General features: G+C 50.7%; 1 protein-coding gene across 1 annotated transcript in view; it reads left to right on the top strand.

Annotated features, from left to right (window-relative positions):
- Positions 1 to 1129: 1129 nt before the first annotated feature.
- Positions 1130 to 19175, top strand: part of LOC144595423 (interleukin-5 receptor subunit alpha-like) — a 43818-nt gene continuing 25772 nt past the window's right edge. The window contains exon 1 of the mRNA XM_078402926.1: positions 1130 to 1325. Within this exon, the coding sequence (XP_078259052.1) occupies positions 1130 to 1325 (196 nt within the window). The remainder of the gene's footprint in view (positions 1326 to 19175) is intronic.

Raw genomic sequence — 19175 nt, 5'->3', positions numbered from 1 at the left:
GAACTGCAGATGCTGGTTTACACCGAAGATAGAGACAAAATGCTGGAGTAACTCAGCGGGACAGGCAGCATCTCTGGAGAGAAGGGAATAGGTGATGTTTTGGGCTTTTGGAGTATTGAGTGGAGTTCTGGCCACCCAGCTGTGGGAAGTAGGTCATTAAGCTGGAAAACTGGGGTAGCAATTATTCACAAGGTTTGAGTTAGTTGTGCAAAAGTGCTGGAGTAACTCTGCATCTCTGGAAAACATCGATAGGTGACGTTTCGGGTCCTGGCCCTTTTTCAGACCTGTAAGAAGGGAATGAACAAGTCTGTTTCTTTTCTCTCTTGAGTACAGGAAGCCGAGTGTGGGTTACCCGACGGAACTATGTAAAACCACGAGGGACATGGACAAGATGGATGATCACAGCCTATTTCCCCAAGGCAGGGGGTTGTAAGACTAGAATGTTTTCAGGTAGAGGGTGGTGGGTTTATGGAAGGAGCTGCCAGAGGAGGTAGTTGAGGAAGGTACCAGGAATAACATTTAAAAGACATTTGGGAAGGTGCATGGATAGGAAAGGTTTCGAGGGATATGGCCAAACGCGGGCAGGTGGGACTAGTGTAGGTGGGGCATCTTGGTCGGCGTGGGCAAGTTGGGCCAAAAGGCCTGTTGTCATGCTCATGAGAAGGGGGCTTAGGTTTAAGGTGAGAGGGGGGAGATATTAAGGGGATCCGAGTGACAAATTCTTCCCACAGTGTGTGAAATGTACAACCAGAGGAAGTGGTTGTGGCGGGCACAGTCGTGTTTAAAAGACACTTGGACAAGTGCATGGGTGGGAAAGGTTTTGAGGGATATGGGTCAGACGCGGGCAGATGGGACTATCTCAGGTAGGCAACGTGGTCGGCATGGACTAGTTGGATGCATGAATCCATGCGTCTGGTAATGTGGCGACAAGGAGAAGAACTGAACTGGTCCTCGTCCGAATGGTTGTAAGTGATGAGTGGAATAATATTGCAAATGTCAGTACTTGGACCCCACCTGTTCAAAGTACATTAACGATTGAGATGAGGGAATTAAATGTAATCGGAAGGTTTGTGGACAAGACATCGTTGGGTGGGAGTGCGAGCTGTGGGAAGGATGTGGAGAGGCTACCATGTGGATTGAAGTGATTGGCCAAACATGTAGCAGTATGATGGTAAGCATCATCATGAAGTGTGAGGTTACTTATCTACTGTGCTGGCAACAGCAGAGCACAGATTGTTATCGAAATGACGATGGATTTAGAGAGGCTGTGGCCACACTAAGACCTGGCTGTCTGAGTACACTGACTACCGACTGTAACCGTGCAGGTACACCAGTGGGTCAACACACCATATGAAATAAGAAAAGACACAAAGTGCTGGAGTAACTCAGCGGCTCAGACAGCATCTCATGGATAGGTGACGTTTCAGATTAGAACCCTTGTTCAGACTGATCCACCTGTAGTAGGGTCCCGATCTGGAACGTCTCCTATCCCTGTTCTCCAGAGATGCTTCCAGCATTTTGTGTCTATCTTCGGTATAAACCAGCATCTGCAATTTCTTCCTACACATGCTGCCTGACCTGTTGAGTTACTTCGGTACATTGTGTCTATTTTTGTAAACCAGCATCTGCAGTTTTTTTAGAGCCTTTTCGATAGGCACATGGATATGCAGGGGATGGAGAGATATGGATCACGTGGAGGCACAGGTGATTAGTTTAACCTGGCATCATGTTCGGCACAGACATTGTGGGCCGAAAGGGGCATTTCCTGTCCTGCACTAATATGTTCTAATACAGAGATATGAATGACACAATGAGTTTCTATTTATGGATGGCTCTTTTAACGGACTCTGGTTGGGCTTATCGTAGCTGGTTTGTGTCATGTTTCAGGCATTAGTTAGGTATGTCAGGCATAGTGTATCAGGTATATCAAGTCAAGTCAATTTTATTTGTATAGCACATTTAAAAACAACCCACGTTGACCAAAGTGTTGTACATCAGTTCAGGTACTAAGAACGAACATACAATGGCACACAAACATAACAGCACATACACAGCGCCCCCTCAGAGGGCCTCAAATGCTAGGGAGTAGAAATAAGTTTTGAGCCTGGACTTAAAGGAGTCGATGGAGGGGGCAGTTCTGATGGGGAGATGGATGCTGTTCCAGAGTCTAGGAGCTGCAACCGCAAAAGCGCGGTCACCCCTGAGCTTAAGCCTAGACCGCGGGATAGTCAGTAGCCCCAAGTCGAGGCGGGAGGAAATGAATGCGTGGATGATTTTTTCAATGTTGTCAAATATCAGGCATTAGTTAGGTATATCAGGCATAGTGTATCAGGTATATCAGACATCAGTTAGGTATGTCAGGCATAGCGTATCAGGTATATCAGACATCAGTTAGGTATGTCAGGCATAGCGTATCAGGTATATCAGACATCAGTTAGGTATGTCAGGCATAGCGTATCAGGTATATCAGACATCAGTTAGGTATGTCAGGCATAGCGTATCAGGTATATCAGACATCAGTTAGGTATGTCAGGCATAGCGTATCAGGTATATCAGACATCAGTTAGGTATGTCAGGCATAGCGTATCAGGTATATCAGACATCAGTTAGGTATGTCAGGCATAGCGTATCAGGTATATCAGACATCAGTTAGGTATGTCAGGCATAGCGTATCAGGTATATCAGACATCAGTTAGGTATATCAGGCATAGCGTATCAGGTATATCAGACATCAGTTAGGTATGTCAGGCATAGCGTATCAGGTATATCAGACATCAGTTAGGTATGTCAGGCATAGCGTATCAGGTATATCAGACATCAGTTAGGTATGTCAGGCATAGCGTATCAGGTATATCAGACATCAGTTAGGTATGTCAGGCATAGCGTATCAGGTATATCAGACATCAGTTAGGTATGTCAGGCATAGCGTATCAGGTATATCAGACATCAGTTAGGTATATCAGGCATAGCGTATCAGGTATATCAGACATCAGTTAGGTATGTCAGGCATAGCGTATCAGGTATATCAGACATCAGTTAGGTATATCAGGCATAGCGTATCAGGTATATCAGACATCAGTTAGGTATGTCAGGCATAGCGTATCAGGTATATCAGACATCAGTTAGGTATATCAGGCATAGCGTATCAGGTATATCAGACATCAGTTAGGTATGTCAGGCATAGCGTATCAGGTATATCAGACATCAGTTAGGTATGTCAGGCATAGCGTATCAGGTATATCAGACATCAGTTAGGTATGTCAGGCATAGCGTATCAGGTATATCAGACATCAGTTAGGTATGTCAGGCATAGCGTATCAAGTATATCAGACATCAGTTAGGTATGTCAGGCATAGCGTATCAGGTATATCAGACATCAGTTAGGTATGTCAGGAATAGCGTATCAGGTATATCAGACATCAGTTAGGTATGTCAGGCATAGCGTATCAGGTATATCAGACATCAGTTAGGTATGTCAGGCATAGCGTATCAGGTATATCAGACATCAGTTAGGTATGTCAGGCATAGCGTATCAGGTATATCAGACATCAGTTAGGTATGTCAGGCATAGCGTATCAGGTATATCAGACATCAGTTAGGTATGTCAGGCATAGCGTATCAGGTATATCAGACATCAGTTAGGTATGTCAGGCATAGCGTATCAGGTATATCAGACATCAGTTAGGTATATCAGGCATAGCGTATCAGGTATATCAGACATCAGTTAGGTATGTCAGGCATAGCGTATCAGGTATATCAGACATCAGTTAGGTATGTCAGGCATAGCGTATCAGGTATATCAGACATCAGTTAGGTATATCAGGCATAGCGTATCAGGTATATCAGACATCAGTTAGGTATGTCAGGTATAGCGTATCAAATATATCAGACATCAGTTAGGTATGTCAGGCATAGCGTATCAAGTATATCAGACATCAGTTAGGTATGTCAGGCATAGCGTATCAAATATATCAGACATCAGTTAGGTATGTCAGGCATAGCGTATCAAGTATATCAGACATTAGTTAGGTATATCAGGCATAGCGTATCAGGTATATCAGACATCAGTTAGGTATGTCAGGCATAGCGTATCAGGTATATCAGACATCAGTTAGGTATGTCAGGCATAGCGTATCAGGTATATCAGACATCAGTTAGGTATGTCAGGCATAGCGTATCAGGTATATCAGACATCAGTTAGGTATGTCAGGCATAGCGTATCAGGTATATCAGACATCAGTTAGGTATGTCAGGCATAGGGTATCAGGTATATCAGACATCAGTTAGGTATGTCAGGCATAGCGTATCAGGTATATCAGACATCAGTTAGGTATGTCAGGCATAGCGTATCAGGTATATCAGACATCAGTTAGGTATATCAGGCATAGCGTATCAGGTATATCAGACATCAGTTAGGTATATCAGGCATAGCGTATCAGGTATATCAGACATTAGTTAGGTATATCAGGCATAGCGTATCAGGTATATCAGACATCAGTTAGGTATATCAGGCATAGCGTATCAGGTATATCAGACATCAGTTAGGTATATCAGGCATAGCGTATCAGGTATATCAGACATCAGTTAGGTATATCAGGCATAGCGTATCAGGTATATCAGACATCAGTTAGGTATGTCAGGCATAGCGTATCAGGTATATCAGACATCAGTTAGGTATATCAGGCATAGCGTATCAGGTATATCAGACATCAGTTAGGTATATCAGGCATAGCGTATCAGGTATATCAGACATTAGTTAGGTATATCAGGCATAGCGTATCAGGTATATCAGACATCAGTTAGGTATATCAGGCATAGCGTATCAGGTATATCAGACATCAGTTAGGTATATCAGGCATAGCGTATCAGGTATATCAGACATCAGTTAGGTATATCAGGCATAGCGCATCAGGTATATCAGACATCAGTTAGGTATGTCAGGCATAGCGTATCAGGTATATCAGACATCAGTTAGGTATATCAGGCATAGCGTATCAGGTATATCAGACATCAGTTACATGCTCTTGCAGAGACAAGTTCACAAGTTCATGTTAAAGGAGTAGAATTAGGCCATTCGGCCCATCGAGTCCACTCGGCCATTCAACCATGGCTGATTTCTGACTCCGAATCGCATTTTCCTGCCTTCTCCCCATTACCCTTGACACCCGTTCTAATCGAGAATTTGTCTATCTCTGCCTTAAAAATATCTACTAAAGAGGTTCTTCCTCACCTCTTTTCTAAAAGAGCGCCCTTTAATCCTGAGGCTATTATCTCTGGTCCTAGACTCTCCCACCAGTGGAAACATCCTTTTCCACATCCACTCTATCTATGCCTTTCATTATTCTATAAGTTTAAATGAAGTCCCCCCTCAATCTTCTAAATTCCAGCGAGTACAGGCCCAGTGCTGTCAAACGCTCATCATAAGCCAACCCACTCATTCCTGGAATCATTCTCGTAAACCTCCTCTGGACCCTCTCCAGGGCCAGCACATCCTTCCTCAGATAAGGAGCCCACATTTGCTCACAGTACTCCAAACGCAGCCTGACCAGCGCCTTATAGAGCCTCAGCTTCGAGAAGTTAGCAAGTAAGTCATTGCACAAGGTCAATAAAAACTAGTGTGCGGCAATTATACAGTGAGTTGAAAAAATTGTGGATCTGATCATTTTCATAAATAATGTCACACTTTAGGCACTAAGCCTGATATGTAAAAGCTTTGTTTACAATTGCAATTCCAGCGTAGTATAACTATCTTCTGTTTGCATTTCCAGATAATGTGATTGAAATCACAATTTGTTCGTAAATAAAATTCCGACTAAAGTTTTCCGCTGATGTCAAATATGTTTATATCTCATTCTTGGAATCGCCTTACCTGTAACAACTGGATGAAAGATTCTACACTTGATCTCCCTTTAACCTTAGAGACACAAGGAACCGGGGATACTGGAATCTTGATCAAAAACACAAAGTGCAGGAGGAACTGTGTAGGAAGGAACTGCAAATGCTGGTTTACACCGAAGATAGACACACAATGCTGGAGCAACTCAGTGGGCCAGGCAGCATCTCCAACCAGAAAAAGGGTCTCGACCCGAAACATCACCCATTCCTTCTCTCCAGAGATGCTGCCTGTACCACTGAGTTACTTCTGGATTTTGTGTCTATCTTCAGTGCTAGAGTAACTCTCCAGCCACAGGTGAGATCTCAAAGGGCTGGACAGTAGCTAATGTTGGTCCTTTGTCTAGGACGTGAAGTAGATATAATCCAGGGAATCCGGTGAGCCTCACCTCAGTGGTAGGGAAGCAATGGGAGAGGATTCTTCAAGATAGGATAAACTCTCATTTGGAAGAGAAGGGGTTAATCAGGGTCAGTCAGCATGGCTTTGGACGTGGCAGGTCGTGTCTAATTAATTTGATCGAGTTTCTTGAGGAGGTGACGGATGTGATCGATGAAGGGTAGGGTGGTGGATGTTGTGTACATGGATTTTAGTAAGTCCCACATTCTGGGCAGATCCAGTAGAATAAGATGCATGGGAATAACGGTGCCTTGGTCATATGGATTCAGAACTGGCTCACTGATAGAAGAAAGAGGGTTGTGGTGGAAGATTAAGCTACAGGCAGGTAAGACTTGGTCTTGGCATAATATTTAGTACAGACATTGAGCGTTTGACAGCACTGGGCCTGTACTTGCTGGAGTTTCAAAGGGTGAGGGAGAACCTCATTGAAACCTACCGAAAAGGCCTGGATCGAGTGGATGTGGAAAGGATGTTTCCACTAGTGGAAGAGTCTAGGACCAGAGGGCACAGCCTTAGAATAAAAGGACGTACCTTTAGAAAGGAGATGAGGAGGAATTTCTTCAGGCAGAGGGTGGTGAATCTGTGGAATTCATTGCACAGATGGCTGTGGAGGCCGTCTTTAGGTATTTTTAAGGTGGATATTGATTAGTAAAGGTGCCTCATTATGCCTCATTACAGACCAGTTTTAGTGTCTCCGCGCAGTGCAGTATCTTAATGACAACTATTTTGTAAATAAACTTTGTTTTTTTATCTTAGAAAAAAATTGCCGGGGAGAAAAAACTAATCACCTGCACTCTACACCGGCCCATCATACCATCATAGTCAATGCATTTTCACAATTTTCAGACTATTTCAGTTCCTCTGAGTGTCCCATTTAGTTTCCTCCTTTCAGTCAGTCCACTCTGTATAATATAACAGCAGAGGTAAAACCTGTGGCTCAGTATCTTGGGCATTCAGTTCCAAGTGAAAATACCAAGAGTTGAATAAAGACACAAAGTGCTGGAGTAACTCAGAGGGTCAGGCAGCATCTTTGGAGAACATGGAGAGGTGACGTTTTGGGTCGAGACCCTATCCATGTTCTCCATGTTCTCCAGAGATGCCGCCCGACCCACTGAGTTACTCCTGCAGTTGGTGTCTTTGACTTTATCTTGCACTAAACGTTATTCACGTTATTCCCCTTATCATGCACCTGTACACTGTAGATGGCTTGGTTGTAATCATGTATTGTCTTTCCGCTGACCAGTAAGCAGGCAACAAAAGCTTTTCGCTGTACCTGTGCACTGTGCACTGTTCGTGTGACAATGAACTAAACTTAAACTAAACTCAAACACCTTGGGTATTTTTTTTTGTAAAGCCAGCTCCTGCAGTTCCTTGCGCCGACCGAGACCCAAAGCCCTACTGCACAAACGTGAGCGTGTAAGGTTGACTGAGACTGGGGTTTCGATGCAGAATTGAGAAAGCACTGCGCTGTTGGAGGTGCAGTCGATGTAGTGATACAAAAACTGGAGGTTCTATTGCCTTTTCTAAGTCAACAATCTTAGGAATTTCATATGTTCCTCTGCGAACCCATCTGATTTTCCTAAACTCTGGAGAGTACAACTTTCCGTCATCTTTCACACACGACAAACCCACTCTCCCCAGAACTCCCACATAGAAACATAGAAACATAGAAAATAGGTGCAGGAGTAGGCCATTCGGCCCTTCGAGCCTGTACCGCCATTCAATATGATCATGGATGATCATCCAACTCAGTATCCCGTACCTGCCTTCTCTCCATACCCCCTGATCCCTTTAGCCACAAGGGCCACATCTAACTCCCTCTTAAATATAGCCAATGAACTGGCCTCAACTACCTTCTGTGGCAGAGAATTCCACAGACTCACCACTCTCTGTGTGAAAAAAACCTTTCTCATCTCGGTCCTAAAAGACTTCCCCCTTATCCTTAAACTGTGACCCCTTGTTCTGGACTTCCCCAACTTTGGGAACAATCTTCCTGCATCTAGCCTGTCCAACCCCTTAAGAATTTTGTAAGTTTCTATAAGATCCCCCCTCAATCTTCTAAATTTCAGTGAGTACAAGCCGAGTCTATCCAGTCTTTCTTCATACGAAAGTCCTGCCATCCCAGGAATCAATCTGGTGAACCTTCTCTGTACTCCCTCTATGGCAAGAATGTCTTTCCTCAGATTAGGAGACCAAAACTGTACGCAATACTCCAGGTGTGGTCTCACTAATGCCCTGTACAACTGCAGCAGAACCTCCCTGCTCCTATATTCAAATCCCCTCGCTATGAATGCCAACATACCATTCGCTTTCTTCACTGCCTGCTGCACCTGCATGCCTACTTTCAATGACTGGTGTACCACGACACCCAGGTCTCGTTGCATCTCCCTTTCTCCTAATCGGCCACCGTTCAGGTAATAGTCCGCTTTCCTGTTCTTGCCGCCAAAGTGGATAACCTCACATTTATCCACATTATACTACATCTGCCATATGGTGCATTGAAAAGCTTAGGGCACACCGAGGTACAGTGAAAAGTTTTTGTTTGTCCGGTCAGAGAAAAAACTATATCTGAGTGCAGCCAAGCCCTCCACAGAGCACAGAAAAAGGATAAAGGGTACAACATTTTAGTGCAAAAATGTAACACTGAAGTCCAATAAAGTCCGATTAAAGATAGTTCAAAATCTCCAAAGATTCGGTAAATGGGAGGTCAGGTCCACACTCTAGCCTTTGACAGGACCGTTCAGTTGCTTGATAACAGCTGGGACGACTCCCATTTACTGCCATTGTAATTATATAATTCTACAGAACCATGTCTACTATTGAAGTAAGCTACATAATTGCTATAATGAAAGTGTAGTTAATCACCAGCTGTTATTTTCATGCTTGAATAACATAAAAACTCAATCTATGTTGACTTTAGATAGATTCTTCCACCAGGTCTCCTCTCGTCTGCCTTCTCCTACTGAATAAAGACCTGTTATATTTACAGCTCCATTTTCTATGTAGTCTTTAGACTTCAGATAGAGCGCGGAAACAGGCCCTTTGGCCCACCGAGTCCATGCCGACCAGTGATCATCCCATACACAAACACTATCCTACACATTAGGGACAATTTACAATTATGCCAAAGAAAATTAACTTACAAACCTGTCCGACAGTGTGCGGTGTAGATAGAGTCAGTGGAAGGGAGGATGGTTTGTGTGATGGTCTGGGCCGCCTCCACTATTATCTGCTATTTCTTGCGGTCTTGAATGGAGCTGTTCCCGAACCGTGCTGGGATGCATCCCGATAAAATGCTTTCTACGGCGCATCTGTAGAAGTTGGGGAGAGTTAATCAATGGAAGTTTGTTAGAGTATTCGGTGACGCACTGAATCTCTTTAAAGGTGTAATGGAGGGTGGCACGGTGGTGCAGCGGTAGAGTTGCTGCCTTACAGTGCTTACAGCGCCAGAGGACTGGGATCGATCCCGACTCGAGGTGCTTATCTGTACAGAGTTTGTATGTTTTCCCCGTGACTTGCTTGGGATTTCCCTGAGATCTTCGGTTCCCTCCCACACTCCAAAGACGTACAGGTTTGCAGGTTAATTGACTTGATATATATGTAAAAAATGTCCTTGGTGTAGGTTAGTGTTGCTGTGCGGGGATCACTGGTCGGTGCGGACTCAATGGGCTGAAGGGCCTGTTTCCACACTGTATCTCGAAACAAACCTAAAAACTAAACTAAAGAGACACTAATGCTAATTCCTCATGATTACATCTGCTTTCCGGGCCCAGAAAAGGTCACAAACTCACTGAATATTATTTTCAACTAGCAAAGCGGGCCCATCCCCACACCCCCCATTCTCTCCTCCCCCAGCCCCACTCTTACTCTCCAAGTGTGCCCGTTGGGCCCGTCCTCCTGATCTGTGTATGTCAAGTGACTTGCAATAACAAAAAAGACTACTTTAAAACAATCAGCACTCTCCAAGTGTGCCTGTTGGGCCCGTCCTCCTGATCTGTGTATGTCAAGTGACTTGCAATAACAAAAAAAACTACTTTAAAACAAGCAGTGATCTGGAAAGTGCTTTTTGGGAAACTTTTCGAAACAATGTAGCCGTCACAAGCTGAAGGCTAAATCTGCACCGCAGTGCCCCCCTGAAAAGGGGGGGGGCAGCGCTTTAAAACCTCTGTAACTTAAAAAACACGCGACCAAAGCAAATGAAAATATCACGGCCGGTCGTTTGGGAGGTTGGCGATTAAGGCGGTGCGAAAACCGTCGCGCTACGGTTCACCGTTTTGCCGCAATCGCTGTTACGCGCGAATAAATATATCAAAATATTCAGGTCAAACCCAAAAAAAAAATCGCGCTACGGTTCGCCGTTTTGCTGCAATCGCTGTTACGAATATATCAGGCCAAACCACAAAAAAATATATATACAAGATCTGAGTTTTAGTAGTATACTAGACAAAGTGGGCCCGTTGGGCCCATTCCCCACTCCCCCATTCTCTCCTCCCCCATCCCCACTCTTACTCTCCCCACACTCTCCCCTTTGGCCCGTCCTCTTAGCATCAGTTAAAGGCCCGGGGGGGGGGGGGGGTGCGGGGGATCTGAACAGTGAAAGGTCCGGGGGGGGGGGGGGGGGGGTGCTGAAGATCGCATCATTCAAAGGCCCGGGGGGGGGGATAGCGGGGAGATGTTCTCCCGGGTGTGGGAGAGAGGAGAGAAGCAAGGGGAGAGAGGAGAGGTGAGCCGGTGATCGCGGGCTTGCGCCGCTAACGGCGCCCATTGTTTTGGTGCGAGTGAGGAGATGCCGCGCATGCGTGCTGAGTACAGAGTGAGGAGATTCCGCGCATGCGTACTGAGCACAGCCGCACCCCAGCGCCCCCTTCTGTCAAAACTTTGATAAATGAGGGGGGGCAGCGCTTTTAAACCTCTGTAACTTAAAAAATATGCGACCGAATTAAATAAAAACATCATTTTCCAGCAGCGAACCGCATGGTGATTAAGGCGGTACAAAAACCGTGTCGCTACGGTTCACCGTTTTGCCGCCATTGCCGTATTCAGCCGACATCAGTGAAATATATATACATACAAGATCTGAGTTTTAGTAGTATACTAGAACAAGTGTGCCCGTTCAAAGCGGGCCCTTTGGGCCCGTCCCCACACCTCCCATTTTCTCCTCCCCCAGCCCCACTCTTACTCTCCCCACACCCTCCCCTTGGGCGGTGAGGTAGTGGTGGAGGGAGGGAGGTGTTGAGGATGGACCCGGGGGGGGGGGGATAGCGGGGAGATGTTCTCCCGGGTGTGGGAGAGGGGAGAGAAGCAGGGGGGGAGAGGAGAGGTGAGCCGGTGATCGCGGGCTGGCGCCGCTAACGGCGTCCATTTTTTTGTTGCGAGTGAGGAGATTCCGCGCATGCGTGCTGAGCACAGAGTGAGGAGATTCCGCGCATGCGTACTGAGCACTGCCTCACCGCAGCGCCCTCTATCGAAACCTCAATAAGGGGGGGGGCATTAAAACCTGTGTAACTTAAAAAATATGCGACAGAATTAAATAACAAAATCATTTTCCAGCATTGGCCCGCGTGGTGATTAAGGCGGCACAAAAATCGTGGCGCTACGGTTCACCGTTTTGCCGTATTCAGCCGACATCAGTGGAATATATATACAACGCTACAAGATCTGAGTTTTAGTAGTATATAGACTAGAAAAGAGGGCCCGTTGGGCCCGTCCCCACACCCCCCATTCTCTCCTCCCCCAGCCCCACTCTTACTCTCCAAGTGTGCCCGTTGGGCCCGTCCTCCTGATCTGTGTATGTCAAGTGACCACTATAGCCTTCTTTTCTTTTTTTCCTAATCAGATGTGCAGCACTTTGGTCAACGTGGGTTGTTTTTAAATGTGCTATACAAATAAAACTGACTTGACTTGACTTGACTTGACTTGCAATAACAAAAAAGACTACTTGGAAACTTTTCGAAACAATGTAGCCGTCACAAGCTGAAAACTAAATCCTTTTCTGGAAACTTTTCGAAACAAATGTAGCCGTCACAAGCCACAAGCTGAAAACTAAATCTGCACCGCAGCGCCCCCCTGAAAAAGGGGGGGGGCAGCGCATTAAAACCTCTGTAACTTAAAAAACACGCGACCAAATTAAATGAAAATATCACGGCCGAGCGAGCGCGAGATTGGCGATTGAGGCGGTGTGAAAACCGTCGTGCTACGGTCCGCCGTTTTGCTGCAATCGCTGTTACGTATAAATATACGATATATTCAGGTCAAACCCCAAAAAAATATATATATATATTCACAAGATCTGAGTTTTAGTAGTATATACTAGAACAAGTGTGCCCGTTCAAAGCGGGCCCGTTGGGCCCGTCCCCACACCCCCCATTTTCTCCTCCCCCAGCCCCACTCTTACTCTCCCCACACCCTCCCCTTGGGCGGGGAGGTAGTGGTGGATGGAGGGAGGTGTTGAGGATGGAGGTGGGGATGGTGATGAGAGATGGGGTGGTATTTGTGGAGGGGGGAGAGTGTGGTGTGTGTGTGGAGGGGAGGACGTACCCCTCTTTCCCCCTCCACCAAGTCCCCTCCGCACTACCCCTGTTTTCCCATTCCCCATTCTCAGCCCCCCAGACACACTCTCTTAGCATCAGTTAAAGTCCCGGGGGGGGGTTGCGTGTGTTCGGATCAGTGAAAAGTCCGGGGGGGGGGGGGGTGCTGGTGATTGCATCATTCAAAGTCCCGGGGGGGGGGGATAGCGGGGAGATGTTCTCCCGGGTGTGGGAGAGAGGAGAGAAGCGGGTGGGGATTCGAGAGGTGAGCCGGTGATCGCGGGCTTGCTCCGCTAACGGCGTCCATTTTTTTGGTGCGAGTGAGGAGATGCCGCGCATGCGTGCTGAGCACAGAGTGAGGAGATTCCGCGCATGCGTACTGAGCACTGCCTCACCGCAGCGCCCTCTATCGAAACCTCAATAAGGGGGGGGGGCATTGCTTTAAAACCTGTGTAACTTTAAAAATATGCGACAGAATTAAATAAAAAAATCATTTTCCAGCATTGGCCCGCGTGGTGATTAAGGCGGTACAAAAATCGTGGCGCTACGGTTCACCGTTTTGCCGTATTCAGCCGACATCAGTGGAATATATATACAACGCTACAAGATCTGAGTTTTAGTAGTATATAGATAGATAGATAGATAGATAGATACTAGCACAAGTGTGCCCGTTGGGCCCGTCCTCGTAGGGTTTCCATTGTAACCGGGAGGGGAGTGGGGGGAGGGAAGGGGGAGGGAGGGAGGAGGGAGGTGTGGAGGGGGAGGGGAGGGGGAGGGGGAGGGAGGGGGGTGGGGAGGGGGGAAGGGAGGGGGGAGGGAGAGGGGTAGGGGGGAGGGGGGAGGGGGAGGGAGGGGGGAGGGAGAGGGGTAGGGGGGGAGGGGGAGGGAGGGGGGGAGGGAGGGGGACCTCCCCTTTTCCCAATACCCCTCTTTCCCCTGTTGGGCCCGTCCTCGTAGGGTTTCCATTGTAACCGGGAGGAGGGGAGGGAGGGAAGGGGGAGGAAGGGAGGAGGGAGGTGTGGAGGGAGGAGGGGAGGGGGAGGGAGGGGGGGGAGGGGAGGGGGAAGGGGGGGAGGGGGGAGGGAGAGTGGAGGGAGGGGGGTAGGGGGGAGATGGAGGGAGGGAGGAGGGAGGGGGAAGGGGGGAGGGAGGGGGACCTCCCCTTTTCCCAGTTCCCCTATTTCCCCGTTGGGCCCGTCCTCGTAGGGTTTCCATTGTAACCGGGAGGACGGGAGTGAGGGAAGGGGGAGGGAGGGAGGAGGGAGGTGTGGAGGGAGGAGGGGAGGGGGGGAGGGGAGGGGAGGGGGAAGGGGGAGGGAGAGGGGTAGGGGGGGGAGGGGGGAGGAGGGGGACCTCCACTTTTCCCAGTACCCCTCTTTCCCCGTTGGGCCCGTCCTCGTAGGGTTTCCTTTGTAACCGGGAGGAGGGGAGGGAGGGAAGGGAGTGGGAGGGAGGAGGGAGGTGTGGAGGGAGGAGGGGAGGGGGGAGGGGAGGGGGAAGGGGGGAGGGAGAGGGGAGGGAGGGGGCCCGTCCCCGTAGGGTTTCCATTGTAACCGGGAGGGGGGGAGGGAGGGTGGAAAGAGCATCCCTCTCCCCATCAGAACTGCCCCCTCCATCGACTCCTTTAAGTCCAGGCTCAAAACCTATTTCTACTCCCTAACGTTTGAGGCTCATTGAGGAGGCGCTGTGAACTGTTTGTGTGCTACTGTATGTTTCATTTTTTTCCTTAGTACCTAATCAGATGTACAGCACTTTGGTCAACGTGGGTTGTTTTATAATGTGCTATACAAATAAAATTGACTTGACTTGACAGCTTTTCGCAACAATGTAGCACAGGGGCATTGTGACGTCACACGCTGAATACCGCGGGGTGGGGGAAGGGGGGTCAGCTCGAGTTCATCTCACAGGGGCATTGTGACATCACAATGAAGATTAATCCGCACCGCAGCGCCCCCCTTCTGTCAAAACTTCGATAAATGAGGGGGGGCAGCGCTTTAAAACCTCTGTAACTTAAAAAATATGTGCCCGAATTAAATAGAAATATCATTTTCCAGCAGCGAACCGCGTGGTGATTAAGGTCGTACAAAAATCGTGGCGCTACGGTTCACCGTTTTGCCGGAATTGCCGTATTCAGCCGACATCAGTGGAATATATATATATACATACAAGATCTGAGTTTTAGTAGTATATAGACTAGAACAAGTGTGCCCATTCAAAGCGGGCCCGTTGGGCCCGTGCCCACACCCAGGGAGTGGTGGAGGGAGGGAGGTGTTGAGGATGGAGGGGGGGAGGGTGATGAGAGATGGCGCGGTATTTGTGGAAGGGGGAGAGAGTGAGGGGGGAGGGGGCCCGGGGGGGGGGGGGGGATAGCGGGGAGATGTTCTCCCGGGTGTGGGAGAGAGGAGAGAAGCAAGGGGAGAGAGGAGAGGTGAGCCGGTGATCGCGGGCTGGCGCCGCTAACGGCGTCCATTGTTTTGGTGCGAGTGAGGAGATGCCGCGCATGCGTGCTGAGTACAGAGTGAGGAGATTCCGCGCATGCGTACTGAGCACTGCCGGACCGCAGCGCCCCCCTTCTGTCAAAACTTCGATAAATGAGGGGGGGCAGCACATTTAGACCTCTGTAACTTAAAAAATATGCGTCCGAATTAAATAAAAATATCATTTTCCAGCAGCGAACCGCATGCTGATTATGCGGTTCAAAAATCGTGGTGCTACGGTTCACCGTTTTGCCGGAATTGCCGTATTCAGCCGACATCAGTGGAATATATATACAAACATACAAGATCTGAGTTTTAGTAGTATACTAGAACAAGTGTGCCCGTTTAATGCGGGCCCGTTGGGCCCGTCCCCACACCCCCCATTCTCTCCTCCCCCAGCCCCACTAGCACGAGTGTGCCCGTTGGGCCCGTCCTCGTAGGGTTTCCATTGTAACCGGGAGGGGAGTGGGGGGGAGGGAAGGGGGAAGGAGGGAGGAGGGAGGTGCGGAGGGGGGGAGGGGGGGGAAGGGGGGAGGGGGGAAGGGGGGGAGGGGGGAGGGAGAGGTGAGGGAGGGGATAGGGGGGAGGGAGGGGGGAGGGAGGGGGAGGGGAGGGGAGGGGGGAGGGAGAGGGGAGGGAGGGGGGTAGGGGGGGAGGGAGAGGGACCTCCCCTTTTCCCAGTACCCCTCTTTCCCTGTTGGGCCCGTCCTCGTAGGGTTTCCATTGTAACCGGGAGGAGGGGAGGGAGGGAAGGGGGAGGGAGGGAGGAGTGGAGGGGGGAGGGGGAGGGGAGGGGGGGAGGGGGTAGGGAGAGGGGAGGGAGGGGGTAGGTGGGGAGGGAGGGAGGGGGAGAGAGGGGGACCTCCCCTTTTCCCAGTACCCCTCTTTCCCCGTTGGGCCCATCCTCGTAGCGTTTCCATTGTAACCGGGAGGGGAGTGGGGGGGAGGGAAGGGAGGAGGGAGGTGTGGAGGGGGAGGGAGGGGGGAGGGGAGGGGAAGGGGGGAAGGGGGGAGGGAGAGGGGAGGGAGGGGGTAGGGGGAAGGGGGGAGGGAGGGGGACCACGCGTTTTCCCAGTACCCCTCTTTCCCCGTTGGGCCCGTCCTCGTAGGGTTTCCATTGTAACCGGGAGGCGGGGAGGGTGGGAGGAGGGAGGTGTGGAGGGAGGAGGGGAGGGAAGGGGGGGAGGGGAGAAGGGGGGAGGGGAAAAGGGCGGGAGGGGAGAAGGGAGGAGGTGGTGGGAGGGGGGAAGTGGGGAGGGGGACCTCCCCTTTTCCCAGTACCCCTCTTTCCCCGTTGGGCCCGTCCTCGTAGGGTTTCTATTGTAACCGGGAGGGGAGTGGGGGGGAGGGAAGGGGGAGGGAGGGAGGAGGGAGGTGTGGAGGGGGGAGGGGAGGGGTAGGGAGGAAGGGGGGGACCTTCCCTTTTCCCAGTACCCCTCTTTCCCCGTTGGGCCCGTCCTCGTAGGGTTTCCATTGTAACCGGGAGGAGGGGAGGGAGGGAAGGGGGAGGGAGGGAGGAGGGAGGTGTGGAGGGAGGAGGGGAGGGGGAGGGGAGGGGTGGGGGAGTGGGGAAGGGGGGAGGGAGAGGGGATGGAGGGGGGGTATGGGGGGGAGGGAGGGGGAGGGATGGGGGAGGGGAGGGGAGGGGGAAGGGAGGGGGACCTCCCCTTTTCCCAGTACCCCTCTTTCCCCGTTGGGCCCGTCCTCGTATTGTTTCCATTGTAACCGGGAGGCGGGGAGGGAGGGGGGAGGGAGGGAGTAGGGGAGGGGGATGGAGGGGGGGAGGGGAGGGGGAAGGGGTGGGAGGGGAGGGGGGAAGGGGGGAAGGGGGGAGGTGGAGGGAGGGGGAAGGGGGGAGGGAGGGGGACCTCCCCTTTTCCCAGTACCCCTCTTCACCGTTGGGCCCGTCCCCGAGGGGTGAGGGAGGTGGGGAGGGATGGTGAGGGAGTTGGGGAGATGGGGGGGAGGGAGTGGGGATGGAGGTGGGAAGGAGTGGGGAGGAAGGGGTTGAGGGGGGAAGGGGGACCTCCCCTTTCTTTTTTCGAAACACTTGCCCCGGTGGCCCACGAGCATAGGGGCCCCATGCTGATCTGTGTATGTTAAGTGACTTGCAATAAAAAACACAACTTTAAAAAACAATCAGCTGCTTTTCGCAACAATGTAGAACCCATCTCACACAAGCATTGTGACGTCACAAGCTGAAGACCTTGAAAAAAAAGGTTAAAAATAAAAAGATGTAAATTTGTAAAGAGTAGACACCCAATAGCAGCTGCTTGTCCATTGTGACATCACACGCTGAAGGGGGGGGGAGGGGGGTCAGCTCGAGCTCATCTCACAGGGGCATTGTGACATCACAAGCTGAAGACCTTCAATAAATCCGCACCACAGCGCCCCCTATAAATTAGGGGGGGGGGGGGGGTGGGGGAGCGCTTTAAAACCTCTGTAACTTAAAAAACATGCGACCGAATTAAATAAAAAATAATTTTCCACCAGATAACCGCGTGGTGATTAAGGTGGTGCAAAAATCGTGGCGCTACAGTTCACCGTTTTGACGAAATCAGAGAAACCGTTGTTACTCGCATACCAGGTCAAACCCCCCAAAAAAATATACACAAGATCTGAGTTTTAATAGTATACTAGCACAAGTGTGCCCGTTGGGCCCGTCCTCGTAGGGTTTCCATTGTAACCGGGAGGGGAGTGGGGGGGAGGGAAGGGGGAGGGAGGGAGGAGGGAAGTGGGGAGGGGAGGGGGAGGGTTGGAGGGTGGGTAGGGGGGAAGGGGGGGAAGGGGGGATGGAGATGGGAGGGAGGGGGGTAGGGGGGAGGGAGGGGGGAGGGAGGGGGGAGGGAGGGTGACCTCCCCTTTTCCCAGTACCCCTCTTTCCCCGTTGGGCCCGTCCTCGTAGGGTTTCCATTGTAACCGGGAGGAGGGGAGGGAGGGAGGAGGGAGGTGTGGAGGGAGGAGGGGAGGGGGAGGGAGGGGAGGGGGGAAGGGGGGGGAGTGGGGAAGGTGGGGGAGGGTGGAGAGAGATTGGAGGGAGGGAGGGGGACCTCCCCTTTTCCCAGTACCCCTCTTTCCCCGTTGGGCCCGTCCTCGTAGGGTTTTCATTGTAACCGGGAGGAGGGGAGGGAGGGAAGGGGGATGGAGGGAGGAGGGAGGTGTGGAGGGAGGAGGGGAGGGTGAGGGAGGGGGGAGAGGAGGGGGAGGGGAGGGGGAGGGGACGGTGGAAGGGGGGGTGGGGGAGAGAGAGGGGAGGGAGGGGGTAGGGGGGGAGGGGGAGGGATGTGGGAGGGAGGGGGGGATGTGAGGGGTTGAAGGGGGGAGGGAGGGGGACCTCCCCTTTTCCCAGTACCCCTCTTTCCCCGTTGGGCGCGTCCCCGTATGGTTTCCATTGTAACCGGAAGGGGTGGAGGGAGGGTGGAATGAGACGGGGAGAGGGATGGAAGGGTGGAGGGAGGAGGGAGGGGGGAGGGATGGAGGGAAGGAGGGATGGGGGGGAGTTAGGGGTGGAGGGGTGAGGGAGGGATGGGGAGGAGGGGGGGAGGGATTGGGGATGGAGGTTGGAAGGAGGGGGGAGGAAGGGGTTGAGTGGGGAAGGGGGACCTCCCCTTTTCCCAGTACCCCTCTTTCCCCCACCATCAAGCCCCCTCCGCAACGACCCCTGTTGTCCCTCTCCCAGTCCCCATTCTCAGACCCCCCCCCCCATTCTCTCTCTCCCCCAGACACACTCTAAATGCTTTTTTCGAAAGACCTGCCCCGGTGGCCCACGAGCATAGGGGCCCCATGCTGTTCTGTGTATGTTAAGTGACTCGCAATAACAATAAACGCTACTTTAAAACAAATAGTGCTTTTCTTGCAACATTCCCGGTGACTAAGTGCTTC

Source organism: Rhinoraja longicauda, chromosome 7, assembly GCF_053455715.1.
Source record: "Rhinoraja longicauda isolate Sanriku21f chromosome 7, sRhiLon1.1, whole genome shotgun sequence".
Lineage (NCBI taxonomy): Eukaryota > Metazoa > Chordata > Chondrichthyes > Rajiformes > Arhynchobatidae > Rhinoraja > Rhinoraja longicauda.
Note: the sequence above shows the minus strand (reverse complement) of the source record. Positions and strands in the feature narration are given on the sequence as shown.